At 50.3% G+C, this 13900-nt stretch overlaps 1 protein-coding gene across 1 annotated transcript in view; it reads right to left on the reverse strand.

The window, feature by feature from the left end:
- LOC138663755 (proteinase-activated receptor 1-like) overlaps positions 1–13008 on the reverse strand; it is a 32618-nt gene extending 19610 nt beyond the window's left edge. The window contains exon 1 of the mRNA XM_069750085.1: positions 12737–13008. Coding sequence (XP_069606186.1) covers positions 12737–12812 — 76 coding nt within the window. The 5' untranslated portion in view covers positions 12813–13008. The remainder of the gene's footprint in view (positions 1–12736) is intronic.
- Positions 13009–13900: the final 892 nt, after the last annotated feature.

A 13900-nucleotide genomic window follows, 5' to 3' on the forward strand; every position in this document is an offset into this window, starting at 1 on the left:
CGTGCTCTCACCTCTGATATATACCCTGTATACACCCCGTGCTCTCACCTCTGATATATACCCTGTGTACACCCCGTGCTCTCACCTCTGTGGTATATACCCTGTATACACCCCGTGCTCTCACCTCTGATATATACCCTGTATACACCCCGTGCTCTCACTTCTGTGGTATATACCCTGTATACACCCCGTGCTCTCACCTCTGTGGTATATACCCTGTATACACCCCGTGCTCTCACCTCTGATATATACCCTGTATACACCCCGTGCTCTCACTTCTGTGGTATATACCCTGTATACACCCCGTGCTCTCACCTCTGTGGTATATACCCTGTATACACCCCGTGCTCTCACCTCTGATATATACCCTGTATACACCCCGTGCTCTCACTTCTGTGGTATATACCCTGTGTACACCCCGTGCTCTCACCTCTGTGGTATATACCCTGTATACACCCCGTGCTCTCACCTCTGTGATATATACCCTGTATACACCCCGTGCTCTCACCTCTGATATATACCCTGTATACACCCCGTGCTCTCACCTCTGTGGTATATACCCTGTACACACCCCGTGCTCTCACCTCTGTGGTATATACCCTGTATACACCCCGTGCTCTCACCTCTGTGATATATACCCTGTATACACCCCGTGCTCTCACCTCTGTGGTATATACCCTGTATACAGCCCGTGCTCTCACCTCTGTGGTATATACCCTGTATACACCCCGTGCTCTCACCTCTGTGATATATATACCCTGTGTACACCCCGTGCTCTCACCTCTGTGGTATATACCCTGTATACACCCCGTGCTCTCACCTCTGTGATATATATACCCTGTATACACCCCGTGCTCTCACCTCTGTGGTATATACCCTGTATACACCCCGTGCTCTCACCTCTGTGGTATATACCCTGTATACACCCCGTGCTCTCACCTCTGTGGCATATACCCTGTATACACCCCGTGCTCTCACCTCTGTGGTATATACCCTGTATACACCCCGTGCTCTCACCTCTGTGGTATATACCCTGTATACACCCCGTGCTCTCACCTCTGGTATATACCCTGTATACACCCCATGCTCTCACCTCTGTGGCATATACCCTGTATACACCCCGTGCTCTCACCTCTGGTATATACCCTGTATACACCCCGTGCTCTCACCTCTGTGGCATATACCCTGTATACACCCCGTGCTCTCACCTCTGTGGTATATACCCTGTATACACCCCGTGCTCTCACCTCTGTGGCATATACCCTGTATACACCCCGTGCTCTCACCTCTGTGATATATATACCCTGTATACACCCCGTGCTCTCACCTCTGTGGCATATACCCTGTATACACCCCGTGCTCTCACCTCTGTGATATATATACCCTGTGTACACCCCGTGCTCTCACCTCTGTGATATATACCCTGTATACACCCCGTGCTCTCACCTCTGTGGTATATACCCTGTATACACCCCGTGCTCTCACCTCTGTGGTATATACCCTGTATACACCCCGTGCTCTCACCTCTGATATATACCCTGTATACACCCCGTGCTCTCACTTCTGTGGTATATACCCTGTATACACCCCGTGCTCTCACCTCTGTGGTATATACCCTGTAAACACCCCGTGCTCTCACCTCTGTGGTATATACCCTGTATACACCCCGTGCTCTCACCTCTGTGATATATATACCCTGTGTACACCCCGTGCTCTCACCTCTGTGGCATATACCCTGTATACACCCCGTGCTCTCACCTCTGTGGCATATACCCTGTATACACCCCGTGCTCTCACCTCTGTGATATGTATACCCTGTGTACAACCCGTGCTCTCACCTCTGTGATATATACCCTGTATACACCCCGTGCTCTCACCTCTGTGGTATATACCCTGTATACACCCCGTGCTCTCACCTCTGTGGTATATACCCTGTATACACCCCGTGCTCTCACCTCTGTGGTATATACCCTGTATACACCCCGTGCTCTCACCTCTGTGATATATATACCCTGTGTACACCCCGTGCTCTCACCTCTGTGGCATATACCCTGTATACACCCCGTGCTCTCACCTCTGTGGTATATACCCTGTGTACACCCCGTGCTCTCACCTCTGTGGTATATACCCTGTATACACCCCGTGCTCTCACCTCTGTGGTATATACCCTGTATACACCCCGTGCTCTCACCTCTGTGGTATATACCCTGTATACACCCCGTGCTCTCACCTCTGTGATATATATACCCTGTGTACACCCCGTGCTCTCACCTCTGTGGTATATACCCTGTATACACCCCGTGCTCTCACCTCTGTGGTATATACCCTGTATACACCCCGTGCTCTCACCTCTGGTATATACCCTGTATACACCCCATGCTCTCACCTCTGTGGCATATACCCTGTATACACCCCGTGCTCTCACCTCTGGTATATACCCTGTATACACCCCGTGCTCTCACCTCTGTGGCATATACCCTGTATACACCCCGTGCTCTCACCTCTGTGGTATATACCCTGTATACACCCCGTGCTCTCACCTCTGTGGCATATACCCTGTATACACCCCGTGCTCTCACCTCTGTGATATATATACCCTGTATACACCCCGTGCTCTCACCTCTGTGGCATATACCCTGTATACACCCCGTGCTCTCACCTCTGTGATATATATACCCTGTGTACACCCCGTGCTCTCACCTCTGTGATATATACCCTGTATACACCCCGTGCTCTCACCTCTGTGGTATATACCCTGTATACACCCCGTGCTCTCACCTCTGTGGTATATACCCTGTATACACCCCGTGCTCTCACCTCTGATATATACCCTGTATACACCCCGTGCTCTCACTTCTGTGGTATATACCCTGTATACACCCCGTGCTCTCACCTCTGTGGTATATACCCTGTAAACACCCCGTGCTCTCACCTCTGTGGTATATACCCTGTATACACCCCGTGCTCTCACCTCTGTGATATATATACCCTGTGTACACCCCGTGCTCTCACCTCTGTGGCATATACCCTGTATACACCCCGTGCTCTCACCTCTGTGGCATATACCCTGTATACACCCCGTGCTCTCACCTCTGTGATATGTATACCCTGTGTACAACCCGTGCTCTCACCTCTGTGATATATACCCTGTATACACCCCGTGCTCTCACCTCTGTGGTATATACCCTGTATACACCCCGTGCTCTCACCTCTGTGGTATATACCCTGTATACACCCCGTGCTCTCACCTCTGTGGTATATACCCTGTATACACCCCGTGCTCTCACCTCTGTGATATATATACCCTGTGTACACCCCGTGCTCTCACCTCTGTGGCATATACCCTGTATACACCCCGTGCTCTCACCTCTGTGGTATATACCCTGTGTACACCCCGTGCTCTCACCTCTGTGGTATATACCCTGTGTACACCCCGTGCTCTCACCTCTGTGATATATATACCCTGTGTACACCCCGTGCTCTCACCTCTGTGGTATATACCCTGTATACACCCCGTGCTCTCACCTCTGTGATATATATACCCTGTGTACACCCCGTGCTCTCACCTCTGTGGTATATACCCTGTATACACCCCGTGCTCTCACCTCTGTGATATATATACCCTGTGTACACCCCGTGCTCTCACCTCTGTGGTATATACCCTGTACACACCCCGTGCTCTCACCTCTGTGGTATATACCCTGTACACACCCCGTGCTCTCACCTCTGTGGTATATACCCTGTATACACCCCGTGCTCTCACCTCTGATATATACCCTGTATACACCCCGTGCTCTCACTTCTGTGGTATATACCCTGTATACACCCCGTGCTCTCACCTCTGTGGTATATACCCTGTATACACCCCGTGCTCTCACCTCTGATATATACCCTGTATACACCCCGTGCTCTCACTTCTGTGGTATATACCCTGTATACACCCCGTGCTCTCACCTCTGTGGTATATACCCTGTATACACCCCGTGCTCTCACCTCTGATATATACCCTGTATACACCCCGTGCTCTCACTTCTGTGGTATATACCCTGTGTACACCCCGTGCTCTCACCTCTGTGGTATATACCCTGTATACACCCCGTGCTCTCACCTCTGTGATATATATACCCTGTGTACACCCCGTGCTCTCACCTCTGTGGTATATACCCTGTATACACCCCGTGCTCTCACCTCTGTGATATATATACCCTGTGTACACCCCGTGCTCTCACCTCTGTGGTATATACCCTGTACACACCCCGTGCTCTCACCTCTGTGGTATATACCCTGAACACACCCCGTGCTCTCACCTCTGTGGTATATAACCTGTATACACCCCGTGCTCTCACCTCTGTGATATATACCCTGTATACACCCCGTGCTCTCACCTCTGATATATACCCTGTATACACCCCGTGCTCTCACTTCTGTGGTATATACCCTGTATACACCCCGTGCTCTCACCTCTGTGGTATATACCCTGTATACACCCCGTGCTCTCACCTCTGTGATATATACCCTGTATACACCCCGTGCTCTCACCTCTGATATATACCCTGTATACACCCCGTGCTCTCACCTCTGTGGTATATACCCTGTATACACCCCGTGCTCTCACCTCTGTGGTATATACCCTGTATACACCCCGTGCTCTCACCTCTGATATATACCCTGTATACACCCCGTGCTCTCACCTCTGATATATACCCTGTGTACACCCCGTGCTCTCACCTCTGTGGTATATACCCTGTATACACCCCGTGCTCTCACCTCTGATATATACCCTGTATACACCCCGTGCTCTCACTTCTGTGGTATATACCCTGTATACACCCCGTGCTCTCACCTCTGTGGTATATACCCTGTATACACCCCGTGCTCTCACCTCTGATATATACCCTGTATACACCCCGTGCTCTCACTTCTGTGGTATATACCCTGTATACACCCCGTGCTCTCACCTCTGTGGTATATACCCTGTATACACCCCGTGCTCTCACCTCTGATATATACCCTGTATACACCCCGTGCTCTCACTTCTGTGGTATATACCCTGTGTACACCCCGTGCTCTCACCTCTGTGGTATATACCCTGTATACACCCCGTGCTCTCACCTCTGTGATATATACCCTGTATACACCCCGTGCTCTCACCTCTGATATATACCCTGTATACACCCCGTGCTCTCACCTCTGTGGTATATACCCTGTACACACCCCGTGCTCTCACCTCTGTGGTATATACCCTGTATACACCCCGTGCTCTCACCTCTGTGATATATACCCTGTATACACCCCGTGCTCTCACCTCTGTGGTATATACCCTGTATACAGCCCGTGCTCTCACCTCTGTGGTATATACCCTGTATACACCCCGTGCTCTCACCTCTGTGATATATATACCCTGTGTACACCCCGTGCTCTCACCTCTGTGGTATATACCCTGTATACACCCCGTGCTCTCACCTCTGTGATATATATACCCTGTATACACCCCGTGCTCTCACCTCTGTGGTATATACCCTGTATACACCCCGTGCTCTCACCTCTGTGGTATATACCCTGTATACACCCCGTGCTCTCACCTTTTTTCGGCCTTACTAACTATGTTACTATGAGAGGCCTGGATGTCTTCCTGGAGCAGAACAATATTGTATCATACAATTAGGTTCTGTAGAAGGACGTAGATCTGGGGATTTATTATGATGGAATATAGGCTGAACTGGATGGACAAATGTCTTTTTTCGGCCTTACTAACTATGTTACTATGTTACCTCTGTGGTATATACCCTGTATACACCCCGTGCTCTCACCTCTGTGGTATATATACCCTGTATACACCCCGTGCTCTCACCTCTGTGGTATATACCCTGTATACACCCCGTGCTCTCACCTCTGTGGTATATACCCTGTATACAGCCCGTGCTCTCACCTCTGTGGTATATACCCTGTATACACCCCGTGCTCTCACCTCTGTGATATATATACCCTGTATACACCCCGTGCTCTCACCTCTGATATATACCCTGTATACACCCCGTGCTCTCACTTCTGTGGTATATACCCTGTATACACCCCGTGCTCTCACCTCTGTCGTATATACCCTGTATACACCCCGTGCTCTCACCTCTGATATATACCCTGTATACACCCCGTGCTCTCACTTCTGTGGTATATACCCTGTATACACCCCGTGCTCTCACCTCTGTGGTATATACCCTGTATACACCCCGTGCTCTCACCTCTGATATATACCCTGTATACACCCCGTGCTCTCACTTCTGTGGTATATACCCTGTGTACACCCCGTGCTCTCACCTCTGTGGTATATACCCTGTATACACCCCGTGCTCTCACCTCTGTGATATATACCCTGTATACACCCCGTGCTCTCACCTCTGATATATACCCTGTATACACCCCGTGCTCTCACCTCTGTGGTATATACCCTGTACACACCCCGTGCTCTCACCTCTGTGGTATATACCCTGTATACACCCCGTGCTCTCACCTCTGTGATATATACCCTGTATACACCCCGTGCTCTCACCTCTGTGGTATATACCCTGTATACAGCCCGTGCTCTCACCTCTGTGGTATATACCCTGTATACACCCCGTGCTCTCACCTCTGTGATATATATACCCTGTATACACCCCGTGCTCTCACCTCTGATATATACCCTGTATACACCCCGTGCTCTCACTTCTGTGGTATATACCCTGTATACACCCCGTGCTCTCACCTCTGTCGTATATACCCTGTATACACCCCGTGCTCTCACCTCTGATATATACCCTGTATACACCCCGTGCTCTCACTTCTGTGGTATATACCCTGTATACACCCCGTGCTCTCACCTCTGTGGTATATACCCTGTATACACCCCGTGCTCTCACCTCTGATATATACCCTGTATACACCCCGTGCTCTCACTTCTGTGGTATATACCCTGTGTACACCCCGTGCTCTCACCTCTGTGGTATATACCCTGTATACACCCCGTGCTCTCACCTCTGTGATATATACCCTGTATACACCCCGTGCTCTCACCTCTGATATATACCCTGTATACACCCCGTGCTCTCACCTCTGTGGTATATACCCTGTACACACCCCGTGCTCTCACCTCTGTGGTATATACCCTGTATACACCCCGTGCTCTCACCTCTGTGATATATACCCTGTATACACCCCGTGCTCTCACCTCTGTGGTATATACCCTGTATACAGCCCGTGCTCTCACCTCTGTGGTATATACCCTGTATACACCCCGTGCTCTCACCTCTGTGATATATATACCCTGTGTACACCCCGTGCTCTCACCTCTGTGGTATATACCCTGTATACACCCCGTGCTCTCACCTCTGTGATATATATACCCTGTATACACCCCGTGCTCTCACCTCTGTGGTATATACCCTGTATACACCCCGTGCTCTCACCTTTTTTCGGCCTTACTAACTATGTTACTATGAGAGGCCTGGATGTCTTCCTGGAGCAGAACAATATTGTATCATACAATTAGGTTCTGTAGAAGGACGTAGATCTGGGGATTTATTATGATGGAATATAGGCTGAACTGGATGGACAAATGTCTTTTTTCGGCCTTACTAACTATGTTACTATGTTACCTGTGTGGTATATACCCTGTATACACCCCGTGCTCTCACCTCTGTGGTATATATACCCTGTATACACCCCGTGCTCTCACCTCTGTGGTATATACCCTGTATACACCCCGTGCTCTCACCTCTGTGGTATATACCCTGTATACAGCCCGTGCTCTCACCTCTGTGGTATATACCCTGTATACACCCCGTGCTCTCACCTCTGTGATATATATACCCTGTGTACACCCCGTGCTCTCACCTCTGTGGTATATACCCTGTATACACCCCGTGCTCTCACCTCTGTGATATATATACCCTGTATACACCCCGTGCTCTCACCTCTGTGGTATATACCCTGTATACACCCCGTGCTCTCACCTCTGTGGTATATACCCTGTATACACCCCGTGCTCTCACCTCTGTGGTATATATACCCTGTATACACCCCGTGCTCTCACCTCTGTGGTATATACCCTGTATACACCCCGTGCTCTCACCTCTGTGGCATATACCCTGTATACACCCCGTGCTCTCACCTCTGGTATATACCCTGTATACACCCCGTGCTCTCACCTCTGTGGTATATACCCTGTACACACCCCGTGCTCTCACCTCTGTGGTATATACCCTGTATACACCCCGTGCTCTCACCTCTGTGGTATATACCCTGTATACACCCCGTGCTCTCACCTCTGTGATATATACCCTGTATACACCCCGTGCTCTCACCTCTGATATATACCCTGTATACACCCCGTGCTCTCACCTCTGTGGTATATACCCTGTATACACCCCGTGCTCTCACCTCTGTGATATATATACCCTGTGTACACCCCGTGCTCTCACCTCTGTGGTATATACCCTGTATACACCCCGTGCTCTCACCTCTGTGATATATATACCCTGTATACACCCCGTGCTCTCACCTCTGTGATATATATACCCTGTATACACCCCGTGCTCTCACCTCTGTGGCATATACCCTGTATACACCCCGTGCTCTCACCTCTGTGGTATATACCCTGTATACACCCCGTGCTCTCACCTCTGTGATATATATACCCTGTGTACACCCCGTGCTCTCACCTCTGTGGCATATACCCTGTATACACCCCGTGCTCTCACCTCTGTGGTATATACCCTGTATACACCCCGTGCTCTCACCTCTGTGATATGTATACCCTGTGTACACCCCGTGCTCTCACCTCTGTGATATATACCCTGTATACACCCCGTGCTCTCACCTCTGTGGTATATACCCTGTATACACCCCGTGCTCTCACCTCTGTGGTATATACCCTGTATACACCCCGTGCTCTCACCTCTGTGGTATATACCCTGTATACACCCCGTGCTCTCACCTCTGATATATACCCTGTATACACCCCGTGCTCTTACTTCTGTGGTATATACCCTGTGTACACCCCGTGCTCTCACCTCTGTGGTATATACCCTGTATACACCCCGTGCTCTCACCTCTGATATATACCCTGTATACACCCCGTGCTCTCACTTCTGTGGTATATACCCTGTATACACCCCGTGCTCTCACCTCTGTGGTATATACCCTGTATACACCCCGTGCTCTCACCTCTGATATATACCCTGTATACACCCCGTGCTATCACTTCTGTGGTATATACCCTGTATACACCCCGTGCTCTCACCTCTGTGGTATATACCCTGTATACACCCCGTGCTCTCACCTTTTTTCGGCCTTACTAACTATGTTACTATGAGAGGCCTGGATGTCTTCCTGGAGCAGAACAATATTGTATCATACAACTATTAGGTTCTGTAGAAGGACGTAGATCTGGGGATTTATTATGATGGAATATAGGCTGAACTGGATGGACAAATGTCTTTTTTCGGCCTTACTAACTATGTTACTATGTTACCTCTGTGGTATATACCCTGTATACACCCCGTGCTCTCACCTCTGTGGTATATACCCTGTATACACCCCGTGCTCTCACCTCTGTGGTATATACCCTGTATACAACCCGTGCTCTCACCTCTGTGATATATACCCTGTATACACCCCGTGCTCTCACCTCTGTGGTATATACCCTGTACACACCCCGTGCTCTCACCTCTGTGGTATATACCCTGTATACACCCCGTGCTCTCACCTCTGTGGTATATACCCTGTATACACCCCGTGCTCTCACCTCTGTGATATATACCCTGTATACACCCCGTGCTCTCACCTCTGATATATACCCTGTATACACCCCGTGCTCTCACCTCTGTGGTATATACCCTGTATACACCCCGTGCTCTCACCTCTGTGATATATATACCCTGTGTACACCCCGTGCTCTCACCTCTGTGGTATATACCCTGTATACACCCCGTGCTCTCACCTCTGTGATATATATACCCTGTATACACCCCGTGCTCTCACCTCTGTGATATATATACCCTGTATACACCCCGTGCTCTCACCTCTGTGGCATATACCCTGTATACACCCCGTGCTCTCACCTCTGGTATATACCCTGTATACACCCCGTGCTCTCACCTCTGTGGTATATACCCTGTACACACCCCGTGCTCTCACCTCTGTGGTATATACCCTGTATACACCCCGTGCTCTCACCTCTGTGGTATATACCCTGTATACACCCCGTGCTCTCACCTCTGTGATATATACCCTGTATACACCCCGTGCTCTCACCTCTGATATATACCCTGTATACACCCCGTGCTCTCACCTCTGTGGTATATACCCTGTATACACCCCGTGCTCTCACCTCTGTGATATATATACCCTGTGTACACCCCGTGCTCTCACCTCTGTGGTATATACCCTGTATACACCCCGTGCTCTCACCTCTGTGATATATATACCCTGTATACACCCCGTGCTCTCACCTCTGTGATATATATACCCTGTATACACCCCGTGCTCTCACCTCTGTGGCATATACCCTGTATACACCCCGTGCTCTCACCTCTGTGGTATATACCCTGTATACACCCCGTGCTCTCACCTCTGTGATATATATACCCTGTGTACACCCCGTGCTCTCACCTCTGTGGCATATACCCTGTATACACCCCGTGCTCTCACCTCTGTGGTATATACCCTGTATACACCCCGTGCTCTCACCTCTGTGATATGTATACCCTGTGTACACCCCGTGCTCTCACCTCTGTGATATATACCCTGTATACACCCCGTGCTCTCACCTCTGTGGTATATACCCTGTATACACCCCGTGCTCTCACCTCTGTGGTATATACCCTGTATACACCCCGTGCTCTCACCTCTGTGGTATATACCCTGTATACACCCCGTGCTCTCACCTCTGATATATACCCTGTATACACCCCGTGCTCTCACTTCTGTGGTATATACCCTGTGTACACCCCGTGCTCTCACCTCTGTGGTATATACCCTGTGTACACCCCGTGCTCTCACCTCTGTGGTATATACCCTGTATACACCCCGTGCTCTCACCTCTGATATATACCCTGTATACACCCCGTGCTCTCACTTCTGTGGTATATACCCTGTATACACCCCGTGCTCTCACCTCTGTGGTATATACCCTGTATACACCCCGTGCTCTCACCTCTGTGGTATATACCCTGTATACACCCCGTGCTCTCACCTTTTTTCGGCCTTACTAACTATGTTACTATGAGAGGCCTGGATGTCTTCCTGGAGCAGAACAATATTGTATCATACAACTATTAGGTTCTGTAGAAGGACGTAGATCTGGGGATTTATTATGATGGAATATAGGCTGAACTGGATGGACAAATGTCTTTTTTCGGCCTTACTAACTATGTTACTATGTTACCTCTGTGGTATATACCCTGTATACACCCCGTGCTCTCACCTCTGTGGTATATACCCTGTGTACACCCCGTGCTCTCACCTCTGTGGTATATACCCTGTATACACCCCGTGCTCTCACCTCTGATATATACCCTGTATACACCCCGTGCTCTCACCTCTGTGGTATATACCCTGTATACACCCCGTGCTCTCACCTCTGTGGTATATACCCTGTATACACCCCGTGCTCTCACCTCTGTGGTATATACCCTGTATACACCCCGTGCTCTCACCTCTGTGGTATATACCCTGTATACACCCCGTGCTCTCACCTCTGTGGTATATACCCTGTATACACCCCGTGCTCTCACCTCTGATATATACCCTGTATACACCCCGTGCTCTCACCTCTGTGGTATATACCCTGTATACACCCCGTGCTCTCACCTCTGTGGTATATACCCTGTATACACCCCGTGCTCTCACCTCTGTGATATATACCCTGTATACACCCCGTGCTCTCACCTCTGTGGTATATACCCTGTACACACCCGTGCTCTCACCTCTGTGGTATATACCCTGTATACACCCCGTGCTCTCACCTCTGTGGTATATACCCTGTATACACCCCGTGCTCTCACCTCTGTGGTATATACCCTGTATACACCCCGTGCTCTCACCTCTGTGGTATATACCCTGTATACACCCCGTGCTCTCACCTCTGATATATACCCTGTATACACCCCGTGCTCTCACCTCTGTGATATATACCCTGTATACACCCCGTGCTCTCACCTCTGTGGTATATACCCTGTACACACCCGTGCTCTCACCTCTGTGGTATATACCCTGTATACACCCCGTGCTCTCACCTCTGTGGTATATACCCTGTATACACCCCGTGCTCTCACCTCTGTGGTATATACCCTGTATACACCCCGTGCTCTCACCTCTGATATATACCCTGTATACACCCCGTGCTCTCACCTCTGTGATATATACCCTGTATACACCCCGTGCTCTCACCTCTGTGGTATATACCCTGTACACACCCGTGCTCTCACCTCTGTGGTATATACCCTGTATACACCCCGTGCTCTCACCTCTGTGGTATATACCCTGTACACACCCGTGCTCTCACCTCTGTGGTATATACCCTGTATACACCCCGTGCTCTCACCTCTGTGGTATATACCCTGTATACACCCCGTGCTCTCACCTCTGTGGTATATACCCTGTATACACCCCGTGCTCTCACCTCTGTGGTATATACCCTGTATACACCCCGTGCTCTCACCTCTGTGGTATATACCCTGTATACACCCCGTGCTCTCACCTCTCTGCCTCTGGCACTGGCCGGCACAGAGCAGCCCCGTCAGGCACAGCAGTGACACCAGCCGGCTGCTCTCCATGTCTCCGGTCTCTGCCGTCCCTGCTGCTCGCTCCGGGTGTACAAGTCGCGGAGCTGCGGGCGACTCTTGCCTAGTGGGAGCCCCTGATGGCCGGAGGCGGGAGCCCCGTGTAACGATCTGGAGGAGAGGCGCTTCAGTGTCTTTGTTACTTGTGGCGGCGGTGGCCGGTCCTGCGGGGCGATGTGGGGGAGGAGGAGTGAGCTGACCTGAGCGGTCAATGCTTTCCCGAGTGTCCCTGTGTGAGTCATTCATTGAAGCAATTAACATGTGGTGGTAATTGTGTTGTGCGACATCTTGTGCTCCGGGATACCCCGAGACTTTTTACCATCACACATTATTACGTGCGCCTTCTGGGGGGCACAAGGGCTGACTCGGACGGCCCGGCCCTTCTATTGTGGCCATTATAGGAGTTATGGCGGCGGGGCAGTGAGGGCGCTACATAGCGCCACCTATTGGGTGCAGGGCAAAAGTGGAGCAATGTGCACCAGGTGAAGCGAGTCTCTATCTACAGGGGAGGGGTGCAAGCACCGGGGGCATCATCACTGAAGGGGGCTCTGGGAGGGACATTACTACTGAGGGGCTCTGGGAGGGACATTACTACTGAGGGGCTCTGGGAGGGACATTACTACTGAGGGGCTCTGGGAGGGACATTACTACTGAGGGGCTCTGACGGGAACATTATTATCACTGAAGGGGGCTCTGGGAGGGACATTACTACTGAGGGGCTCTGGGAGGGACATTACTACTGAGGGGCTCTGGGAGGGACATTACTACTGAGGGGCTCTGACGGGAACATTATTATCACTGAAGGGGGCTCTGGGAGGGACATTACTACTGAGGGGCTCTGGGAGGGACATTACTACTGAGGGGCTCTGGGAGGGACATTACTACTGAGGGGCTCTGGGAGGGACATTATTATCACTGAAGGGGGCTCTTTGTGGGGGACATTAGCATTGAAGGAAGCACTCAGGAAAGAACATTCGTACTCCACCTAAATATGTAAAGGTGGAGATGATGTGAGAAATGTGAGAAGTAATGTGTGTACTGTGTTACTTTGCAGATATATAAGTCGTTAGGAAGTCGCCAGA

Source organism: Ranitomeya imitator, chromosome 1 (assembly GCF_032444005.1).
Source record: "Ranitomeya imitator isolate aRanImi1 chromosome 1, aRanImi1.pri, whole genome shotgun sequence".
Classification (NCBI taxonomy): Eukaryota; Metazoa; Chordata; class Amphibia; order Anura; family Dendrobatidae; genus Ranitomeya; species Ranitomeya imitator.